The sequence below is a fragment of the Epargyreus clarus genome, unplaced genomic scaffold (assembly GCF_041222505.1).
Source record: "Epargyreus clarus isolate Ecla_fem2 unplaced genomic scaffold, WU_Ecla_fem_2.2 ptg000035l, whole genome shotgun sequence".
NCBI lineage: Eukaryota > Metazoa > Arthropoda > Insecta > Lepidoptera > Hesperiidae > Epargyreus > Epargyreus clarus.
In genome coordinates this window covers 7709179-7734597 of record NW_027332240.1, presented here as the reverse complement: position 1 = coordinate 7734597, position 25419 = coordinate 7709179, and the positions used below count along the sequence as shown (strand labels likewise).

At 36.7% G+C, this 25419-nt stretch overlaps 1 protein-coding gene across 6 annotated transcripts in view; it reads right to left on the bottom strand.

Annotated features, from left to right (window-relative positions):
* LOC140756616 (nucleolar protein 4) overlaps positions 1-25419 on the bottom strand; it is a 229168-nt gene that overhangs the window by 116711 nt on the left and 87038 nt on the right. For all 6 annotated transcript variants that reach the window (XM_073092154.1, XM_073092158.1, XM_073092157.1 and 3 more), the window contains exons 3-4: positions 2346-2480; positions 735-1574 (exon numbers count right to left, since the gene is read on the bottom strand). In XM_073092154.1, the coding sequence (XP_072948255.1) occupies positions 735-1574; positions 2346-2480 (975 nt within the window). The remainder of the gene's footprint in view (positions 1-734; positions 1575-2345; positions 2481-25419) is intronic.

Sequence of the window (25419 nt, the reverse complement as noted above, 5' to 3'; positions counted from 1 at the left end):
TCCCAAACAATACACAATATTTCAAAACACATTTGTTAAACGTGCTTAGTATTTCAAACGGCAATGGGCCTCTAAAATCATAACAAGCACATAAAGGGTTACCCCACAAAGGTTATGGGTACCGACCACTGCGGCTTTAACCAGTTTAGTTCGTACAAGTTTTGTTAGGGGCGATCCACAAATTCACATTACGCTTTCCACTCGTGTTGGTTAGAGAAAAAATATTTTTGCGGCCTACAAAATGTTGGGTTAAATATTTGAAATATTCCAGTTTGATTAAAACTCTGAAATGTTCATGTACTCGGTTTTGATTTTAATGCTACCTGAAACTATTCTGGAAGCTTCGTTAAAATAGAATTAAAATTGCTATGATTCAACTTTTTTATAGAATAGTGAAAATGACACAGATTTTATAAGATTTTTAAAAATGTAAATCTATGGATAAGACAAACGGGCTACCTGATAGAAAGTCGTCACTGCCGCCTTTGGACATTGGCAAAAATAGAAAAATTGCCAATACATCACCGGTTTTGAAAGAAAAGTATTTTGCACCTTTTTTTAAAAGCCCTTACTATGTCATAGCGCTCCGAGGACAACAAAAAGGAACGCATTACCTACTCAAAGAAAAATATATTTTGTCAATTTAAAATAAATAAATGATTTTATTAAATATGAACAACAATCGTAGCCATAAGATTCAGTAATTAAGTTAGTTGATAATAAAATAAACTTACCTTATTTTCTGTACTCGATCTCTCAGGGTACCCCATGTTTCTCATGTGCTTCAGGTATGCAGTGGTGATCGGCACGCTGTAGTCCACTTCATCACCGAAGTAGAGAGAATTATCTGGTCTCCACGGCTTCGGGAACCTCCCAAAACCGTTACCGAACTCTGACGACGCTGGCAACTGCTTCTTTCTAAGCGGAGATCTCGATTTCGGAGGATCTTTTGAAGTCAAATTGGCCACGTCGAGAGGATTGTACTTTTTCTCCTTTTTGCTATCAGTCTTATCGCTATCGCCTTCTGACGCCCTAGTACTTTCTCCGCTCGATTCCTCTCTAACTTTGGAATCTTCTTTATGCAGAAGGAGTGGTGGACTGTCAGAACGGACATCTTCTACGTCGATGAGGCTGTCGTCTTTATCTATTTCTGGGTCTGTTCTTACTGGTTCTTCTTCTCTAAAGGCAGGTTCTGGGGAATTTCTATTGTATAGCGGTGTGACATTGAAACCGTTTGCTTTTTTCGGCGTTAGCTCAATGTAAGTCGGTTCCTGATCTTCTGCGTCTGTTGCTTTCGGACTTTCGACTTTCTTCAAAGGCTGGAGATCAGTGTAGTCAAATTTGGGTTCGTAGGGGTAATTTTGTGCAGCATCAATTTCTGATTCCCAGTTTCTCGTGTATTCTGGGGCGCAGTGGGGTATGAAGGGGAGGAAGGTGGGGTGTCTTGTTGGAGAGGGGGAGGGTGTGGGCAACGGCGGGGGAGATGCACTGCGTGGGCGCCGCGCACACTCCGCACAGCCGGTGAGGAAACGTGTGACCGCCTCCCGTGGTAGGAATGCGTAGGTTTCCGTTATCTGTTGATAAAGAAAATATACATTAGATAAAAATTAAATAATTTAATTAAGGATTTAAATAAATTAAAATTTGGTTTTGTTATGATTCCCAATTTGTTATGATTGATAAAAAATATGCAAAACTCTTCATATACAAATAATATAATTAATTTCCATTTATTTCCAACATTATAATGCTCTTATTGCTACAACTTTTCATACATTTCTTTACTGCAAGAAAATAGACAGCATTTAACAAAGTTAGAAACTTTTAATGTTAGTTTATATTTTGTGCTAGTGAAATTTACATATCCCTAGACATTGCAAAATTATGTTAACTTTATTAAGAGAAAATAACTATTAACTTACCTATTTCAATTGTTGCAAATTCTTAAATTTTAGTAATGAATTTTATAAACAACTGTTTTTTACATAAACTTTAGCTATAATTTGAATAGTTCATAGTTTTAACATTTGTATTAATATGTAGGTACATCAATAAAATTGATGTTAAGAAACTACCCACTTAAAAATAAAACCGTAGATCAATTTCACGTAAAATAAAAATTGTATTATGCAGTGTAAACAGCGACATCTATAAGAAACACTGCGTATTACAGAGTCTTTCAGTACTGTTAGCGCTTTAATAACATTTGAAGTAGTTACAAAATATCCGCTAGATGGCACAGTACCTAAACATGACCAACATGAAAAATAAGAAGTAAACCTACTAAATTCTATTATTTTAAAGTAGTTATAAATAAAAAAGATAAAAAGAGAATATAACCTCACCGTTCTATAAGTACGTTTTTGTCCCGCATGCTTCCCTGGCCTGCCTTCAAGTTCAACGTGAACTGTGTAAATAATATCGAAGAAATTTTCTACTATCGCCACCTTTCTGTACACGGGCTCTTGAACAGGTGCATTCTGTAACAAAGAAAAATAAACGTTAGGATACTACGTAATGTTTTAAAAAAGGCACCAGGATAGCGCCATCTAGCGTTGAGTAGCAAACAACATTAGTTCCTTTATGTTTGCGTTAGTTGTGCTGCTCGACAACAGAGGGCATCACTAGTAAACCCAGTCAAGCCAAACTTTAAATTTAAAAAGCTTTTCATGTCTGTCAGTTATCTTGAAATACGTAAAAACGTTATTCAAGATAACATATTTTAATACAAATATAAATATTTTAATACAAAAGTAATTAGTAATTACAAAAAACCCACACCAAAAATAATGTTCTTGTCTACGCAATAAAATTTGGCGCGTAAATAGTCTCATGGAAACCTTATTACATAATATTATAATTATGGTGAGGGAGTCTTTTCAGACAATTTTCTTTAGTTGACATTTTCCCTATTATAATTAACATTCGAGTTGAAAAACATCCACCTACACATTAAAAGACGTAATTAATCAAACGAAATCGATTACAATTAGCAGGTAGGTTCGCCTACACGTTTTACCGAACCCACACAGTTTGTTACTATCCCTTGTGTCCCATAAAGTTATCAATCGGTACTTGTCATCGTGCCGCGGGTTCACGACACGGCCGTGGGACGGGGCGTTATTTAGAGCGGGATCTTCTAGGGCTGTCTGAGTAGCTACTGTTCAATTAAGATTTACGAATTTATTTATTAAAATAGAATGTTATATTTAAATTAAATTATTGTTAGTTGTTCAATTAAGATTTAAGAAATAACTTTGTAGCTAATAATTGAAGAATTAGCTTAGCTATAACGAGGTAATGTCGCCAGCGATTTGGCGATTCTTCCAAAGGACAGCAATTTGAATGAAGCTTATTATATTTCATTATTTTTCATAAGGATTTTAAAACCTGTCTCATATATTCTTTTTATACTTTTTATTAGGATAATATTGTAAATAATTAAATATGTAAGTAGTTAAACGAATTATAATTATATACCTACACATTAATCATGTAGGAAGGTTATTTACAGGTAGGATGATAGATAGGTACATTCAAATAATTCGTTTTAAAATTAAAAGCAAGGTTACTTACCACAAAGTAATAGTTGTATTTTTTTTATATTATTTACACATATTTATTATGAAAGTACAATTGTTTTAATAGAAATTTATTTACTTTACTACTGCACTTTAAAAGATATTTAATAATAACTTATTTATTATTTGTACACGTTATATAAGAAATAAATGTTTATACCGTTTTATTTATGTCGTTTTATTACAATAATTAACAAGTAACATAACAATTAACATAGATATGAAAGTACCTACATGATTATTTATAAATAATTATGCCTGTTGCCCATTTTTTATAAGAGTTTCAGTTTCATAGCTATCGTGTCAAAGCGTGGAATTCCAGCTCTGGTAAGACCCTGAGGGTATCGCAGAAGGCACCGGCGCGTTCATTTATAATTCCCAGTGAACGAATAAGCGCCGAGGGCGTATAGTCAATAAACATCCCACATAACCTAAGTTCTCATCTCTGAGAAGGTTGAATATTTTTGGAAGATTTCTTCGACGAAAATAGCATTTATGTAATGTCTACTTTATTGTGTGGTACCTGTAGATATTTTGATTTTATTCTAAAGGCTCTATGGAAGATTTCTCCGACGAAAATAGTATTTATGTAATCTACTTTATTGTGTGGTATCGTAGATATTTTTAAATTTTATTCTTTAAGCTCTAAAGGAGCCTAAAGATTGTATATTGTTTATATAAATAACAGAGTCATTGCGAAAACATGAATTAGTTAGCGAGATAATGGATATAATTTACCTACCTAGGTACCAAACATACGTACTCATTATTAATAAGATTACTTCTTAATGATTAAACTATTCCAACATTGTATAGGAGTCATCCTTAACATACACAACAAAACAACAACAACACATAAACAAAATAACCACTAAGTGCACAAAAACTTTTTATTTTGTGTTAATTGTAATTTTAGTAATGTATTTTTCAATTTCAAATAATATCAGACAGCAAAACGAAATCAACTTACAATACTGTGACTATACCTACTGACCAATTTTGTTTTTTTTTTATAATATAGGAGTAGCAGACGAGCATGCAGTCCACCTGATGGTAAGTGGCTACTGCCGCCCATGGACATCTGTAATCAACCCCAGATAGGATTCGATATTCCTACCTGAGGTCGGCCACAGATGCGCCGCTACTCTTGAGGACTAAGCTGGAACGCCTCGGAAAAGTATGTCTCCCTTACCACACCCTTCAAACCAGAACACAGCAGCTTAACACTGTTATTAGGCAGAAATAGGTGTGGCGGTGGTGCCGCCGGAGTCGTACCACAAACGGTTCTACCTTAATTTTTTGCTAACCTTTATGTGAACTAAAGCGAATACATCAACAGACATACATACATTGTATATATAAATGTAAGGTAGAGGCAGCCCTGGCGGCGCACAAACGCGGCGGCGGCGAGGCGGCCACCGCGGGTAATGTGAGGCAAATGGTTATAGGGATGGGTCGGAATCCAACATTATTATAATTATATCGATAAAAATATTAAACTTAGTCTTGAAATTATTTTTCACAAAATTATTTTATTTTCAAATAGGTATATTATGTTACCTACCTAATAAATAAAAATAGTGTAATTAAATATCTCACTTACGGATATTTTTCGGGGTGCAGAATGGTTATTTAATTTATTCTAATAATAAAAACAAAATAATATGATAATGGTAGTATAATAATAAGCAACACTACCTAATAAGCTGCTTCTTTGTGTAGGCATAATCAAAGTCCAAAAGTAAATTTATGAAATCTTTTTATGACAATAGCATTGATGCAAATAACATATCTAAAATCAGAAAAAAATACGTACCAAAAACGAAATACGAAAAATGTACCTATAAGTAAGAATCCAGTATGAGGTAATTTGATAATCAATCGTACGTTTATTCAACATTGTTAAGCAAGAAATAAACACTTAGACAAAGAAAACAAATTTTAAAATTTAAAAAATACTTAATTATACTACTTTATGAACACTACACTTATATTACGTAACATGTTAGTTTCCATCCGTGTGTAAAAATATAATTAGAAAGAAAGAAAGAAAGAAAATAATTTATTCGGCGAAAATAATTAAACACTAATTTAGAAGAAACTGTAGTAGCTACCTATTTGTATAAGAACTTTAGCTATATTACTTACAAAAATAACATTGTCTGTCAAGTATAACATATAGTTCTGTTGGTAGCCCTTAAAAAAAAGAAATAAAAAAAAAACAAAGAATCATAAATATCTAAGATAAACTTATAGGATCGAAAGAAGGACCGATTATAATCCTATACAATAAATACAGACCATACCTAGATTATTCAAGCACTTTTGCTCTTTTAAACTATCTAAAATATGACAGAAATATATCGATATCGTCACGACACAACCCCATCACTACAGCGCTCGGTGCTCGACACGCCACGCGCCAGCTCGCCGCCGACGTACAACCGCGTCGATATTCGCACTCGTTCATTTGCTCCGACGAAACCGGATTCGTCTGACTCGACGAATGAATCTTTGAATGTCGAATGCTGACTGAGCTTCAATGTTTTCGTCTCTTAGAACTTTATTTAATGACGGTAATAATGTATGTAGTCCACCTGATAGTAAATGGTCAACTGAGGTTGCTGCCAAAAATTTCAAAAATGCAAGATTTAAATGCAAAGTGAAGTTGTTGGTGTTCGTCTGTATTCAACCACACACAGGAGTGAAGTCCTATTTTAAGAACTTACTTAGATTATCTTCTGTGTCTCCTTACCACACCATTCAAACAAAAACAGAGCAGCATTTGACAATGTTGTTATAAGGCAGGAATAGATGTGGTGGTAGTGGTACAGGAATCGAATCGAAAGAATCCAAGAAATCGAATGCCACGTTTAATATTACCTTTAAAAATAAGAAAATGAATTACTTAATTAAGTAAAACCGACTCGATGTAGAGGTAATTCAAAATGAGAACTACATAGTAGTTATTATAAAAATACGGAAGTAGATAATCTAGCCTATACTAATCCTACAATTTAGATAAATCCGACGACATCTCATATGTTAAAATCCGTTAAGCAGTTCAGGCTCCAAAACATGCCATGTAGGTATAGTTCTCGCCAAACTGCTAGTCCGCTCCGAAGTTGTTGCGAGCAGGTGTAGTCATACAATTTCCTATCGCTACGCGATTCATTTCTATATTCAGAGCGGACTAGCAGTTTTACGCGGGCTATACATTCATTCATACCTACATAAGTTCAAAGAACATTACCCTCCGCAGTGTAAAAAGCAGTTGTAATAAAGTCAAAAGGCAAGCGCGGAGGCTGTGCGCCGCGTCATCTGGTCTCACGCGGTGAACGGTAATGACGGCAGTAATTACGGTATACGACACTTCTTCATCTAACGGCGTGTGTTACATTACTGTCCCACTGTTGGGAACGGGTTTCCTTTCAGAGTGGGTTTTAACCAAAGTCCACTGTGGAATTATTGCGGATTAGAAGACTAAACATCTTTAGGAAAAAACATTTTAAAGAACTCTCAGGTGTACAGGTTTCCTCACGATTCTCTGGTGTTGCAAATGTCCATAGGCGACGGTGACTGCTTTTCGCCAAGTAGCCTGTCTGCCTTATCGTTAGGTAAAATATAAAAAAAATGATACCTAATAAATTCACAACTATGTACTACTACTACAACTAGGTCTTGTCTAAATAGGGTCTTGAATGTGTCGTACATTTTTCACAAAAAAAATATTTGTTACACTTTGCATTTGCCTCAAACTACAAACCTCTAAAAACATGTCTTAATTACTATGGTACACAAACCAAGTCCAATTCAATCCACACATTTTAATTTGAGAATATTTCTCTAACCGGGAATCGAAAGAGTTCATTAAAAAGAAACACCCTATAATATTCCACTATCGACTAGTGTCGTTTATATTATTCGTGACTATTTGTTAATCTTTGGGAAGTGTGTGGACGCAGCATTTTACTCGGTTAAGTTCGCGAAGTCTATGTCTATTTTATATTTATTATTCGTGACTATTTATTAATCTTCGGGAAGTGTGTGGACGCGGCAATTTCGTCGAGTTCGCGAAGTCTGTCTATTACGTAGCCACCGGACAGGTGTACGGGCCGGTAGCGACACTTGTTGCCTTCGGGTGTGAGACAATGCATTTGATTAACTTGGGACTGGTTTGTGATATATGGACCTCCGACACACTTGATATTATTTGAAAATGGTAGAATCTTTCATGGTTTTAACGTAGTCTACAGGTTGTGATGAATCATGACGGACTTAAATATGATTCCTAAACTATTTGATTTTTTTTTATAAAATTGTATTAGCTAACGAGCTAGCACTCCACCTGATAGTAAAAAGTCACTGCCGTCTATGAACATAAGCAATTATATACAAAACAGAGATTGTACCTAAAGTCAATCTTAAATGAGTTACCACTTCTGACGTCTAAGGTCACCTCATATGTAAGTCAGCCGGCACCCACACCCAACCACGAAATGCTTCAAAAACTTCAAAAACTGCTTCAAACAAAAATAGATGTGGCGTTGGTGTATAATCAATAAACACTTTATTCACTCATAGCCTAGGATTCCCTGTGCTAGATGTCGTGAGGACACACATAACGACGAATACATAAACACCCAGACCCAGAATAGATATCCAAATTCATAATTAAAGTGACTATCTAGCCGGGGATCGCACCTGGAAACCATTGCGCGTCAGACCGATATAGTGATCTCTCCACAACACAATAACTATTAACGATTGATCAAAAGCGTTACATAAAACCTTAAAATACAGTACTATCCCGCGAACGATAACTGAAATCCCATTGCAATGGATCCGGTAATTGCCGTCCCGGGACAGCCCGGGTGATTACCGGTCCGGGTAATTGGTCCGGTCGCGGCCCGGGTAATTACAGACAGTCGAGATCCTACGAACGCCTAATTGCTGTATGCGTCGTAATGACGTCATTTACATCTAGAATTACCCGCTGTTTAGTTGCGAAACTTTTGAATGTTAGCAAGAAATATATTGTTTTAGGTTACGTCTATTTTAAATTAGGGTTATAATCGTACTAGTTTTTTCTATAACTACCGGCTAACTAAGACTTAAAGGTGGTGGAACTCTCTATGGATCTACTCCGGAGGCACCACCGCCACACCTATTACTACCTAATAACAGCGTCAGACCTCCCGTCCAACCATCCTACCATCTGTTTTTGTGTGACACACAAACACAAATATATAAACATTATACTATGGAAAAGTCACAACTATTAACTATTGATCAAAAACGTTACATAATACTTTAAAATAAAACGTTACTCCCGCGAATCCCGATAACTGAAATCCCATTGCAATGGATCCGGTAATTGCCGTCCCGGGACAGCCCGGGTGATTACCGGTCCGGGTAATTGGTCCGGTCGCGGCCCGGGTAATTACAGACAGTCGAGATCCTACGCCTAATTGCTGTATGCGTCGTAATGACGTCATTAACATCGAGAATTACCCGCTGTTTAGTTGTGAAACTTGTGAATGTTAGCAAGAAATATAATAATTTTAGGTTATGACTTGTGACTATCTTAAATTAGGTTTACAAACGTCCTAGAACCCTTCGTGGATCGACTCTAGCATCGCCGCTATACCTATTTCTGCCTAACAACAGCAGTGTCTAGCGCCGCAGTCTTCTGATTTGAAGGGCGTGATCAGGGATACATACTTGATCCTCAGGCGTAGAGGAACAATTGCGGTCGATCTCAAGTAAGAATCTTATCTTATTTAGGGTTAAATACAGATATCCGCGGCAGCAGTAAGATAAATTATTTCTTCATATAACCTATATGAAGAAATAATTTATCTTTAAAGTATCTTAGAATCTCGTGCTTTTTCAGGAATGGGTGGCTCATTCGGGGGCATTTAAATTATATGTTTACATTTAAAAACATTCGTTAGGTATATAATTTATTAGGTATCTTAGTATCCAGTGCCTTTTCAATAATGGGTGGCTCATTTGAAGGAATTTAGATTATATGTTTACATTTAAAAAAAACATTCGTTAGGTATATAATTTATTGAAGTATCTTTGTACCTATATAGTGCCTTTTTGCGAATGGGTGGCTCATTCGAGGGTGTAAATCTCGGGTCATTCCGAGACGCGTCTCGATGGAACCGTTCGACCGATAACGTTTCGAGTGCGCTTTCCTCGAAGTTTAAGTCACAGTCAATATCCTTTGTTACATTCTAACTGCCTTTCAGTACGATATTATTGTAGTGTTGTATGTTCACGAATACGTGTCAATCAAGTTTTGATAAGCGCTTGACCTAATTCTACATGTGAAATGAAGAATAATCCACATGAAATCAATTAATAAATTAATAATTAGACTAATACAAAATCAATTTTGGTTTTCTGTATTTTTAAATGAAATTAAAGTAAGCATAGACGAGGCGACGCGAACAAGTAGTTTGCCTGAGAGTAAGTAGTCCCTTTCGCTCAAGGACCTCTGTATTACCTATGACCAGACCTCTCTTCAAACCAGAACACAGCAGCACATGTATATTATAAGGCACGGTTAGGTATAGATAGCGTTAATGCCTCTAAACGAACCACTAAGATTTTACCATTAAAAAACAAACGTTATACAAAAATAAGCCAGTTTCAATTTAACAAAAATATCAAAACTAAAAAACAGATATAGTTCGCGCCAAACTGCTAGTCCGCTCTGAAGTTGTTGCGAACAGGTGTAGTCATACAATTTGTTATGGCGACGCGATTCATTTCTATATTCAGAGCGGACTAGCAGTTGTACGCGGACCATACTAATCTGTAGGTGCACTTATCCAACATCTACCTACCTACAAGTATAATGCCTCTTGGCTCGTATTTTATCGGAATACGTGGCTCATTCGGGTATAAGTGGCTATCAACGTTCCGCGGCTCGTCCAGTTTGATGGTCCCGTTCAACTGTTCGACGAGTGAGATTTTCGTCTTAAGTCAGTTCGGAGAATTCGTCGAATAAAATCAAAGGATTGAATCCTTTGTTTTGCGTTTGTTCGTGAACACCTTTCGAAAGTGGTTAACGTTCAAAGAGTAATAGGAATCACTTTGATTATTAAATGGGAATATACCCATATTAAAATTTTAATATACAAGTAGCAAATAGGCATCCAGTCCACTTGATGGTAAGTGGCAACTGCCGCCCATGGACCTCTGTGCAAAACCCCAGATAAGATTGAGAGTCCTACCTGAGGTCAGCCACAGATGCCAGGTTCGAGGACTTAGTTGGAAGTGGAACGCCTTAGATAAGTACCTATATATCCCTTCGAACCGAAGTACCCACAGCAACGCTTGACGCTGCTGTTATTAGGCAGATATACCTAAGGGAACGTACCCATACTACGTGACCTATTTTTAAATATTTTTCGACCCCTCTCCCCCTCCTGTGACCACCCGTAGTATATGCTAAGACCCCCCCCCCCCTCCTCAAATTGTTACGTAGTAAAAAAAAGGGACCTGTGTCCTGAGCAAAAGCAGCCGATCGTACAACTTATACGCCTGTAGCATGGATTCTCGTCGACTTACTTGCTTACGAGATTTCTCTCGATGAATTTTACTACGTGACAAAATCTAAGCCCCCCCCCCCCTCTTGTGATTTAGCGTAACAATTTAAGGACCTCCCCCCCCCTAAATGGGTCACGAAGTATAGGTACGTTCCCTAAGTGTAGCAGTGCCCTCGGAGTGGAATCATAATGGATCCTATTATTTTTTCTTGTTCCGTGATTCCGCGGATTCTATCACCTAAAATATTCAAGTCGTCACAAAAATTCAAAATATCTAACATCAACAAATATTATTTCTAGAGTCAACGTGTATTTTAATATTCGCGCAGTCGTGTCGCGGCAAACAGTGCGGGCAAATAGCCGGCGTGGGCAAACGCCGGCTAGTGCGTGCCTTACACGGTCAAAATATAGGTGGCTGAGACTACTTGAAAGCCATATATGATTCTAATTTTGGTTTCTCTGCGAATGTACCAGAGGTATGTATTAGGGTTGTTACGAATATCAGCATCAGCATCCGCTGATTATCAGCTTTCTTTTGAATATCAGTATCAGCATCAGCATCCGCTGATCTAGTAAAAACCTGCATCAGCAACAACCCTGGTATGTATGCACACCTAGCCCTTATTATACTGCTCCATTAGCATCCGCAAAAGAGAAATATGTTTCAGCATATTTACTAATAATTTAAAAGTATTTAAAGGTAAATAGTTATCTTACATACGTAACGAGAAAATCAAACGATGTTCATGTCGTCACTGAAGTTCAAAATATCACCTAACGTCAACAAATATTATTTCTAGAGTCAACATGTATTTTAATATTCGCGCAGTCACGCAGCAAACAGTGCGGGCAAATAGCCGGCGTGGGCAAACACTGTGGGCAAGCGGCTAGCGCCTTAGACGGTCGAAATATCTGTACGGCAGAGACTACTAAGGCGAGATATGAATCTAATTCTTACTATATCTGCCGTTTACCGTAGGATATATATTTTTATGATATTGAAGTGGTTTTTTGTGAACCTAACGATAAGCCAGATGGACTACCTGATACAAAGCAGCTACCGTCGCCTATAAATATTTGCAACACCAGAGGAGTCGCCAATGTATCGCCCGTTTAGAAGACCTATTATTGCACCTTTCTTGAAGAGACTCATGTTGTAGCCCTAAAGGAATACATTGGGAGGAAGTTCATTGCACATATGAACGAGCATGCTGTCCAGCTGATGGTAAGTGGCTACTGCCGCCCATGGACATCAGTAATCAACCCCAGATAAGATTAGTTTCCTACCTGAGGTCGGCCACAGATGCGCCGCTGCCCCTGAAGACTAAGCTATAGAACGCCTCCGATAACTATGTTTCTCTTACCACACCCTTCAAACTAGAACACAGAACATAGAACACTACTAATAGACAGAAATGTGCATGGCGGTGGTGCCGCCGGTATCAAACCACATAGGGTTTTGGGTACTACTTTCCTAAGGTAAACTGCATGCTCGTTTGCAACTTAAATTTAAAAAAAATGAACCGCTCAAAATAAAACCGTAAAGTTGAACGTTGGCGGGATGCGGTCACTTTGTATGCAGTCGGTGACCGATGCGGGCGTGTAAAATACGTGCGAAATTCTTTTTATACCATTTTTCTCTGCAGCGAGTTTTGGGTTCAATCCCTGGTGGCGCAGGTATGTATTAATGCATTTATTCCGGTTTCGGGTTATGGGGTTTTATGTGAGCTCATGTCACCCCTAAACCATTTTATATAAGTAAACTTTCCAATTGTCGGGGTATATCTGCGATATTAAAATACATTTGTTATAGGCAATACAAAAATACTTAGGTATGCTTGAAAAGGTTGGCAGCCCCTAATGACGTGAAATATTTTTCATTTACATATATCCAATCATAGTCAAGACGCCCCGTGTCCAAAAGTGCGACATCTTCTCATAATAATGAATTACGACACATTAGTGTAAAAAAATATTTTTAATATAAAACAGTCAACAAAACACAATAGGTACCTACAAAGCTGGGAATACGTTTTCAGTGTAGTCGCCTCTCACCTGAATTACAGACGCAATCGTCAACGGACAAACTCCGAAACACCAAACACAAGAAAACTCCGACACCTTAGGGCACTTCTACACTCTTGCTGACTTACATAATATTGACATTATAAAGTAGTATACATAAAGAATAGGAACTTTAATGTATACAACGCCATCTATGATTATAATGGGAAAGTATTTTGTAATAGTAATGACTTGACTTTTTTCTGTTGAATCAATTTAAATCAAGACCTTGAATGTTGAACATCATTTTATTACAACATCTAAATATTATTTACAGAACAAGGCGTTTACATAAACCCTTAAGAAAATATAATAAGTACCAACAAAGATGGAGATACGTTGTCAGTGTCGTCGCTTCTCATCTGAATTACAGACGCAATCGTCAACGGGCAAACGACCGTAATTAACCGACACAAGAAACCTCCGACACTTTAGGGCTTCTCTACACTCTCGCTGACTTACATAATATCATGTTATAATAGCAACTTTTGAAAACAGCGCCATCTATGAATACAATGGTAAAGTGTTTTGTAATAGCAATGATATAATTTATTTCCGTAAAGTAATTTTCTAAATCGAGAATATAAAATATAAATAAATAATTAGATTACTTTTTTAATCATATTTTAGTAAAATATCCAAATATTTCTATAGAACAAGGCGTTTATTACATCAGTACCCTTACCATGAGTTTTAACGTTTCGACAAATATGACTGTTTTGGTATTTGTTTAGGTATTGGCCCATACAATTTCCAAGTTCTGATATAATCCGCTAGGGGCGCTGATTTGAAATAGTATGGGCAAATACGTAAACAAATACCAAAACAGTCATATTTATCAAAACGTAAAAACTCATGGTAAGGGTACAGTCAACAAAACACAATACACAGCTGGAAATATGTTTTCAGAGTCGTCTCTTCTCATCTGAATTACAGACGCAATCGTCAACGGCAAACGACCGTAATTAACCGACACAAGAAAACTCCGACACCTAACGACCGCGGTACACTCTCGCCGACTTATCTACTGACTTAATAATGGAAAGTTATGGATGTAGCGCCATTTATTTTTTTAATTTCAAGCAAAGTAAAAGTCGCCCCGTTTTCATGAGTTTGCGTTGTTTTCATCAATTTATTCATTTATTGTATTGTATTGTATTGTATTGTATTGTATTTATTATCATACTAGTTTTCGCCCGCGGCTTCGCCCGCGTTTAAAAGAAAAAAATATAACATACCTACATAAAACTGAAAATTCGCACCTTCAACTTTGCTAAAGATCATCACTTGATCAAATGCATAGTTCACCATTCAATCCTTATTAATATCGATTAAAATAATTGTTTTTTTGGTCCAAAAGATCGATTCTCCGATTAATCGATCTTAGATCTCCGTCCCTAGTTCCCGTGGGATTTCCGGGATAAAAACTATCCTATATCCTTTTTCGGGTCTCAGACTATCTTTGTACAAAATTTCATTAAAACCGGTTCAGTGGTTTGGGCGTGAAGAAGAGACAACCAGACATACAGACAGAGTTACTTTCGGATTTATAATATTAGTAAGGATCATTAATTTATTCATTTTTAAAGCAGCCAGCAACACAATCAGAGATGGAGATACGTTGTCAGTGTCGTCGCCTCTCTGAATTACAGACGCAATCGTCAAGGACAAACGACCGCAATTAACCGACACAAGAAAGCTCCGATACTTTAGGGCTTCTCGACACTCTCGCTGACTTACAAGCTAGAAACTATAGGGAACAGGAACTTTGATGTATACAACGCCATCTATGATTACAATGGCAAATAATTTTGTAATAATAGCAATTTATTTTATTATTTTGAAGCAATTTTATATCATATAACATTTGTACATATTCTAAGCCATATCATATCAGTCTCGCTCGTCAAGAGTCTGTAACAGCCAGGGGGTGACACTTAGGGGTGGGTGTGGGGTAACCGCAGGGCCGGGACCAGGCGTAAATAAGCGAAACTTCACTTCCCTCGGTGATCGATATGGATTGTCCTGATCAGGTGACACCGTAACAACATTCATATTACGTAAGTTTCTTCATAGCTCCCATAAGTAGGTATATACTGTTCTTGGCATATACAAAGAAAAGTAATATGGCAAAAATATAAATGTAAGGCAAGATACTGGAGCTAGTGCTTTATTAATGATATTTAAAAATGATGGCATTAAAAAAATATATTATGAAAAAAAAGACAAACCCACTGAGTTTCTTACCGGATCTCCTCAGTAGCACTACCATGAGTTGGCATAGAAACGCCACTATAGAAATTGTAAATAGAAAACTATTGTCATTTTGCTAGTGAATAACATAACTACTATCGTTACGGTATTTCTTGACAACGTCTGTCAAATTAATGACTCATGGGACCGAATTTGTATGGCAATAGATCATAATGACATTCGCTAGCGATTTGATTTCGATAGGTTTTTTACGTATCGAGTTACACCACTACGGATTTTAGTTCTACGAGTAACCACCAGAGGCGCTGTACAATTTTTCATACATTTATTTTACGCAGTCGCTAGCGAGTAATACTTTTGTAAACTCATGGTAGTGCTACAGTTGAGGTCGCGTTCCGATCCGGTAGTAGTTTAAGAAAACATATTGTAACTGACAATTTGTAAGTGCTACCGTAGGCCTATACAAAATAAATATATTTCATTTCATTTATACTTAATATACGTAAATCGTTTACACTCAAATCCAGAAAAAAAATAAGTACCGATTTCTGCGTACAATAGTATTTATTGACGTGGGCGCCATCGACGTTGTTGAGTTACTATCTTTAGGATTGAAAGATGATTTATTTATCCAAAATATATTCCAAAATATATATAGTAGATTATGAATTATTATTATTATTAAAATAAAGACCCGATTTCTTAATATACAGCTTATGTTCCACAAATTAACGAATATGATGACACTCGTACATTAAAATCCGTCAAGTCGTTTGACGGAAAACTTTTAATACGCAAATGACTGAAAAATCAGAGGTGCGTGCTTGGGATTTGAACCTCGGACCTCTCGATCAAGAAGCCCAGTTTCTAAACCACTAGGCAGGCTATCACTGGTAACGAAAATATAACATAGTAAAATTAAAAAAATAAATAAGTATAACATAACCGAAAAAGGTCTCGCGTTCGTAATTTAAAAACGTCGGCCATTTTGAATTTGACGCGGAACGCCGGGTGCAGATAATAAAACTATTTATGGGCCATATAAAGCAAGCAGTGAAGCTACACAATTTATAACAAGATTTAAGTGAGCATCAGTATAATTTATAACGATCTCAGATTTTTACAACGATATTACTTTTTTTTTTTTTAATTGAAAAACTTTTGCACTCAAAGAATGCAATTAAAATATTACATTATTCGATTACGGAGAGATTGGCATTTGATTGACGTTTGTGAATCTTCAACTTTCACCCGTTGTTAAAAATCAATCCATCCTTGTTTGCCAAAGACCGACATTCGACAACTTCTGGACACCTACTAGAAAATCTAGAAATTGTCAAATTGGAACTTTGGTATGCAAAAGGATAGATTGGTTATTAATAAAGAGCCTTACGTTGAGCCTTTCTTAGATTTTTCTTTGGGTATCCAACTGGTTTTGAAACATAGAACCAATGTGGTTCAACCGGGATGGTACGAGTACCACCGACCACAGTTCACCTATTTCGATGGAAGGGTTAGAGTGCCATCGGAGTTATTTTATATCTTTTATATTTCTGTCTACCTATGTGTACCTAATCTTAGACACGACTACGACTGAACCGAGTTACAGTAAAGTTCCACGTTAGTTATTTAGATAATTAAACGATTTGCCACAGTAAGAAGTAACTTTACACGGAATAGATACTTTAATCATCTAAAGACAGCATACGATTCTTTTAATATAAGAAGCTTTTGTAAATTCGCAAAAATTTAAAATCCCGTATACACGCGGGCTCGAACGCGTCGTCATAAATAACCGAAGCCTCCAAGCTGTGCTGAGAACGCGATCCGACAAGACCCGCTCGCGACATCAGTCAAGTCTTGTCGCGGTCGCTTTGGAGATAGGGTTGTCACTGTGCTTTTTATAAATTTATTTATTATTAAGTACAAAATATTTTTTCAGTGTCATATATTTATTATTGAAATTATTTTTCTATCCTTTGCTATTTAGTTTATTAAGAACAAACATAACATATACTGACACTCGTAGTTTTTCTTCAACTTCCATTAAGTTTTAAGGCACTTAAAACGATTAATACGTAGTTTAAAACATGGTCTGGTTGAATATTTGAGACGATTTCTGAAAACATGCAAAACACACAATACATAATTTATTCGATTAGAAGGCGTGGAGGGGGCGAACTGATGCATTTTTTGTCAACAGGTAAATCACATAAATAATGTAAGTATTAATATTTTTTTAAGAAGCTAACATCTAAATCATCCGTTATATGAATTGGAGTGTTATGAGTTAGTAAACTTTCGTAACATACACTCTATACTAGATCAGAAGCGTTTGGAAACTGCTGATACATAGGTAAATGTGATGACTGGTGATTGTTCAACGCTTCTTAGCATAATTATAGCAATATAAAATATTATAAATAAAATCATAATAAAAATTAATTTAATTTATCTGCGTGGCAACCCTAGCCGGTAAGCGGTGTGGGTGGGTAGGGGAGGGTGCCCGGGGCGCGGAAGTGTCGTGCGTGCGATTTAATTCCATCGCCTCGCGCCCGGGACGGCTCGAGTGCGCTTGGGTAGGGCTTGGCTGGAATTTGTCGATGTCGATAATAGTACATTACAATACGAGGACGAAAAATTTTTTTCTGACAAGTGTGAGTTTGCAGGCCGAGCCGCAGGCGAGGACTGCAATCACACGAGTCAGAAAAACATTTTTCGTCCGCGTGTTGTATAAAATTTTATATTACGGGGTCGGAAATGGGGGTTTTGCGCACGCGAAGCGTGCGTAAAACGTCCATTTACGCACGCCGTGATATAAAAGTTTTTTTATATAATTTTAGCTTGTAGTTTTATCGATAAATGCGTTAAATGCGTTACCCGTTTTAGTAGGTGTATCATGCAAACGAGCATAAAAATGGCTTGATTTTACATGGTGTTTAAGCAATACCATTTATTTTAGTAAGTTAGTTATAGATAGCGCAAAAGAGCATGCAATCTGATTTATAAGGCGCGTTACCAACACAAACTAGTAATAAATTTTAGAAAAATAATTTCAAAAGGTATGTTCTTTTTATTTTTAAGATGAATCAACAATTTTTTAAGTTTTAGTTTTCTGTCTATCTGCTTGTATAGCCGTACATAATTGGAATGAAACTAAAGCAAAAAAGAATGTTATGATTGATAAACCACGACATAATACACGCCAAATCAGAAACATTAAAGACTGACGTATTAAAAAAAATTGTTTTCAATTCCTAGTCAGACAGAAAAGTAGGATAACGTCAAAAAGTCAGACAGAAATGTAGGTTAAGATACTCAGATGATCGAGTAATTCAAATTTCGTCTGTCGTCGGCTGTCGTCCTTGTGTGTGTTGTCCTTACTACATAGAACACAGGTTATATTAGTATGAGTACTCTAATAAAGCGAAATCATATTAAATTTACTGAATCTAAAATTCAGCAGCTGTCACAAACAGCGGATATCGACATCCGCCGGCCACATCACTAGTAAAAGGCAGGAGCGGCGGCCGACAACGGGCTGGTCGTAAAATTGCGAGACCAGGTGATTCTGTCGGCGGCTCACTCTCTATTACTGATACGTATAGATATACCGACGCCGACACGTTGCTAGGGTTGAAAATGATGTACATTTTGTGGATATTTTTAGAAAAAATGCGCTTATTATAAAAAAGTTTTTTTAACATGCTTTTAATTTCAATTTGTTTTGTTAATAAGTGGGAGTTAAATACTGCAACTGGATTTTAATCAGTTAATCCCAACCGATTACCCTCAAATTTAGCATAGTGTGGATGATATTGCATTATTTGTTTTGTGATGTCATTTTAAATACAACATGGCGGAACTCCTCAAAATGGGGGATAGTAAGGAAATTTCTGAGAAGATATAAAAAAACAAATTTATAAAGTTTAATTAACATTTATAGAGATTTCTTTTTAATATCTTTTTGCTAATTTATCATATAAGTTTGACAGGTGCGTGCAATCAAAAGTGAGTTTCAAATGTCAAATAGAATTGAATATTAGTTTCAGGAGTTTAGTAAAATTAAATAGACTAACAATGGAATAATTATGAACTTGAAAAAATAATATCGTTTCTTTTTTATTTCAACTTAAATAACAAAAGACACTAAGTAAGCTTATCAAAAAAACAAAACAAAATTGAAAGAACGCAGTTGGCACTTCCTACCCTCCCATCCTTTATATTCTACGACATTCACCGCATAAGGGTGGAGATAATACCGACCTCGAAGACACCCTTTGTGTCCGGCAGAATCTCAAGGAGATAAATAATCCCTGGATTATTTCTAATATTTCTTGAAAAAGTATGTAACTTTATTGAAAATATAACGTTTTCTACTCTCGTAGCTTCACTATATTTTTTCTTGTGATGTCAGTGCCATGTACACACAGAAACTACCCAGATCCAGAAAAATAGCTAAATTCATCATTTAGATATTTGTCTATCCCAGAATCGAACCCGGAAACCATGTACCATAGTACCGTACCGATATGGTGACCGCAACGGATTGTCAAACGACCGTCAACGGTTATTTATATATATACGGTTACGGTTATTTGTATATTATGTAAACGCCCGTTTTTAACAATCAACCTATCCAATTTTTGCCTAACAAATCGATTACTGGAAATTTCTTCATTGTCACAACAACCGATATTTGGGTAGAATACACGTTAAAATAAATAAAATATAACGCTAAAAATATACCAGGGCATCAGCAACCCTAAGTACGGTAAACACGGCATTCGCCTCCCACTTAGTGCCTAGCCGCCCGGCTGTGAAACTTCTGCTCGCCGGCTCGTGAGCCAGCGCTGTATACATAATATGTATAGCGTGACTTATTAAATATACCAGCGGTGGAACAATCTGCGTGGATTTTATGGTAGCCTGGTATAAATGGTATCATGACCTTACTGGTGTGACGGTTCAGGGTGTGATCTCTGGCTAAGCAGATGTGTTAAATGGTGGCTTAGTTAGTTTTCATGTTTGTATACTCATCCATATTTTTGTCTGTGAGAGCAATTTCACAAAGATATTGTAATGTAGATCTACTATATACTACTACTATACTACTAACTACTATCTACTATATAGTATAGTGTTTACTTTCTTTCAAGTTAGACATTTTAAATTTGTTATGTATAAAATACTAAGTGGATATTAATACACTTACAAATGATAATTGTATTTCTTATTTTTCCAAACGGATATAGCTGTAAACCATTTTTTTATGAATGTACGAGTAAATAAGAAATTCTACTCGGAGGACTTTTGATATAGTGATTTATTTTTGGTAAACGTTATCAAGAATTTGAAATAACATTTTAACAGACACTGTTCGAGTTACGCTATGTCTTTTATTTAGGACATAGCAATTTTAATACACATAAAGCCACATTCATCAACTGGGTATTTCTATTATGACTTTATCAAATAGCGAACTAATCAATCATGATCCGAAAGATACTGTAGAATCTATAATCTAAGTTTACCCAATATTAGTACCAAATAAGGCAAGGTACCAAGACCACATAAAACAGAGGTGATCAAATACAAACATAAAATGCACACCCACGGGAGAAAATAAAAATGGCGCTGTGGCTTTTCCGCCAGAACGAGTCTGGTTGAGACGCTGACGCATTGTTTTGGCGCCGGCGGCGACATTTCAATAGAAATTCCTTATTTAGGTACATTTTCTAGATAGTATTGAGAACTGAATAAAGTTTTGAAGGTGGTAGGACCCTCTGTGGTTAGAATCCGGAGGCCACCGCCACACCATTTCTGCCTACTAACAGCAGTGTTAAGCGCTGCTGTGTTCCGATTTGAATGTTGTGTTGAGAGTGACATACTTATCCGAGGCGTTCCAACTTAGTCCTCAGGAATACCAATGTAGCTGTGGCCGACCTTAGGTAGGACTCATATCTTATCTGAGGTTAATAACAGATCCATAGACAGTAAGTATCAGCCACATACTATTAGATTGACTTCATGAATGTATAAAATGAGATACAGGACTAGAAATGAACGTTCTGTACTTAGAATATTCGTAAACAAGAAAAATGTTAAGTTACTAGTTAGAAATAAATTAATAGTGCAGCGTTCTGTTAGGACCACATCTTTGATCATCATTGAATCAGAATGAATTAATTCAAAACAATTAACATGTTGTAACTTCGTTTTAAAAGTAAATCGTTAAGTTACATTAATGATATTTGCAACCAATAGAAATAGATCGATTAATATAGATATAACAATACAATACAATTTTAAAGGTGGTAGAACCCTTTGTGGTTCGACTCCGGCGGCACCACCGCCACACCTATTTCTACCTAATAACAGTGTTAGGCGCTGCTGTGTTCCGGTTTGAAGGGTGTGGTAAGGGAGACAGACTTTTCCGAGGCGTTCCAGCTTAGTCCTCAGGGGGTAGCGGCGCATCTGTGGCCGACCTCAGGTAGAAATATCTAATCCTATCTGGGGTTGATTACAAATGCCCATAGGCGGTAGTAGCCACTTACCATCAGGTGGACTGCATGCTGGTCTGCTACTCCTATATTATAAAAAAAGTAAAATAAAAAAACACAGTTCAAAAATGCATAGATAGATGACGTGACATTCTTACGATGACACGGCGAGTCGCCACGTTAACAGCCGACATTACTCTCCATATTAGAGTTTTCATGTCAAAATCTAAGTGTATCTTGCCTTACATTTACAAAGAAGATGACTATCGACCCGTACAAAACAACACAAGAAGCACTACCTACTTACAAGTATGGTATATGGCAGTAGATCCCGTGCAGACGAGCGGCCCGAAGGCGGATGGCGGCAACAAGCGCGTCATTAGTGGGCCGCGTCACGCAAGCCGACGTAGGGCTGTCGACTTCACACTTTTGGAAATATTTTTTTATGTATTATGAGAATTTTTACATGGTTTTTTCAATCTGGAAATCATATCTCTAATACATAATCATAGAACTTCGTGTACGCTAACATGTAATTAAGCATTATAAATCAATTATGGGTTTAAACATATGGGTTTAAAACATATTATGGATTGATATTTTTTAAAGGAATATGACAGTCAAAATTAACTTTAAAACTTAACTAATTAAATGAAAATGAAGTAATAGATATAAATAATCAATATATGTTAAAAATTCACAATAATACACAGTAGTGGCGCATCTGTCGAGTCACTTTTTCTGTTCAAGAATTAAAAATACCTTTAAATATTTCAAGACTTTATAAAATTAAGCACAAATAAGAATATATCGATGTATTGACAACCCTACGGCGCTCAGTTTATTGGTTTTGTTGCGTAACGTCCTCCTGCTCTCTACTTCGCGTCTATATTCGCCTTTGCCCGTCGGAAACTATTGACACGTGCATCAATTGCAGTTAGGTCCTTCACTATCATTTGAACGGCTTGGTGAGCACAGTGGCTTATAACAAGAGCACACTGGCTTATAACAGGAGCGCAGTGGCTTACAACAGTACCACATTCTTCTTAGAGTATTAAACTTCTTATACATTTACGAGAAATGGGCAACAGTGTACACTTTGCGGTTCTTCTGAAGGCAACACGGCCACTCCTATTTCTGCTTAATAACAGCAGTGTTAGCGCAGTTTGATCTACTTATTGCAGGCGTTCTGACTTAGTCCTCAGGAGTAGCAACATATCTCAGGTTGGAAGCTAATCTTATCTGGAGTTAATTACAGATGTCCATGGACGACAGTTGCCACTAATCATCTGACGGACTGCATGCTCGTTTGCTAATTCTACATTATATATCGTTCAGGCTTTAGTAGCGATGAGCGATCAGCATTAGTCATTTTTAAAAAGCAGTTAGTGAGTTTTAATCAAAGATAGGAAATTGATTGATTTTTAGATTACTCAAGCATTCTGTTCACAAAAACTTTCAACAGAGAACTTATTTAAAGTCCGCATTGCATTTGGTCATTTGCGAATGCTTTTGGATTGAAAATTCATTCATTTTTGTTAGCTCATTTCGTATTTTTAACCGACTGCGGAAAGTAATGTTTTTCGAGTGTATCATATGTGTGAAAGTATATTCTTAAGCACGCGCTATAGTCCTAACGGCTTGAAGGATTTTAACATATGAGGTGTCGTTGGATTCACCTTAATCGTGGGACTGATAGGTTTTATTTTAATGAATTCGAATATTTTATAATTCATATGAAAAGATCCTTCTAAATCGATCGCCAGCTTATAAAATAAAAACAAACGAACCATAAACGAAAATTAAATTATGAGTATTACCTCAGAACCACTATAAATAACCTCTCGATATCACACTTAGTACACGATAAATCAGCAAAAAAGGGGTTAAAAATAAACAGAAAATAAAAGCGATTTTTCCTCGCGGTGGTGGCGGCAGTAGGTGTGGGCATAAAAACCGGCCTGACGACATTTGCCGTGCGCGGTGTTACCAGGCGATCATAAATTACGGGGTGGCGGCGGTCAGCCCGGTAATTGCATGGAAGCGCGGAACGGCACAGTTTATGTACAGCCAGTGGTTCAACTGGGGCAAGGCTCGCGTGTCCAGGGAAAAAATATCTTTGACACACACAGGGCCCCCGTTTGTATGTAGACATTGAACGTATCGGATAAAATTGTATTTTTCTATACAATATTGAGAAAGGCGCGGTCTGTGTCTGCGCGATGGCGTTTTGAAAGATCTGATCTGATCCGCCAATATAAATTTCCTAATACATATTGTAGGTAACGATCATGGACTTAATTGTTTCGCTTATCTATGGCAACGATATGATTTTAATTTGCCTTGGACCATGTCAGATACGTATGTTGTCTGTACATATAAATGCACCATATATTATATTTTGTGTTTATGAAAATATGACTCTGTCTTTGCTACCGGGCGATTATGATTTACAAAGGATAATAAAGGTATAGTTGTCGTTTAAGCACTACATAGCAGTAGGCATTTGCTTGAAGGAGTCAATAAAAAGAGCTTGGATGCACGTACTTTTACTAACTAACGAAAAAATGTAATATTTTGGTTACTTACTACAGTAGTTTTTAGACAGTCCGATTTTAATAAGCCGGTTGCAAAGGTTCTGTTAAATATGACTAGATACTTCTCGGTACCAGGCGATCATAAATTACAGGGTGGCAGGGGTCAGCCAAGTAATTGCAAGGAAGCGTGGAACGACGCAGTTTATATACAGCCACAGAGGCCACAGTTGTTCAAGTAGGGCAGGCGTGGCAGTGTTGCCAGTAATAAAATAAAAATACCCGCTTATCTTATTTTAGATTTACTACAAATAAAGGGTATGGTAAACGTAAACGCAACACCGCCTAGGCTGCATGTTTAGTTTTTTTTTCTGTGACATGCGTAGACGCCATGTAGTCTACTTAATATTCAATGGACTCTACATCTAAGGAAACTCCATTGACTCAATTTCGGACTAATTATTTCTAGAAAATACACTTTTACCCATTAGGGTTTCCCTACGCCAGTAGTACTTCCCTTAAGTAGGTCAGTAGAGACCTGTCTACAGTGCCTCCACTGTAGTGGTTCATTCATAATCGAACAATGATGGCTATTATTACTTGTAATTACATCTACACTAATATTATAAAGAGGAAAACTTTGTTTGTTTGGTTGTAATGAATAGGCTCAAAAACTACTGGACCGATTTTAAAAATTCTTTCACCATTCGAAAGCTAGATTATCTACGAGTAACATAGGCTATTTTTATATGAAATATATTTGATAAATAGATTTTGAGGCGGTACAAAGTTTGCCGGGTCAGCTAATTCCTAACATAACATTGCCAGTCACACATTCATAGTACAAAGCGACATCTATATAGCTCAAATTTGGTTCCGAAATGGGAACGAATGTAGTGATATATTACACACTTGAACTACTGTATGCCTGCCCCTTGCAGCTCTGTAGCACTACCAT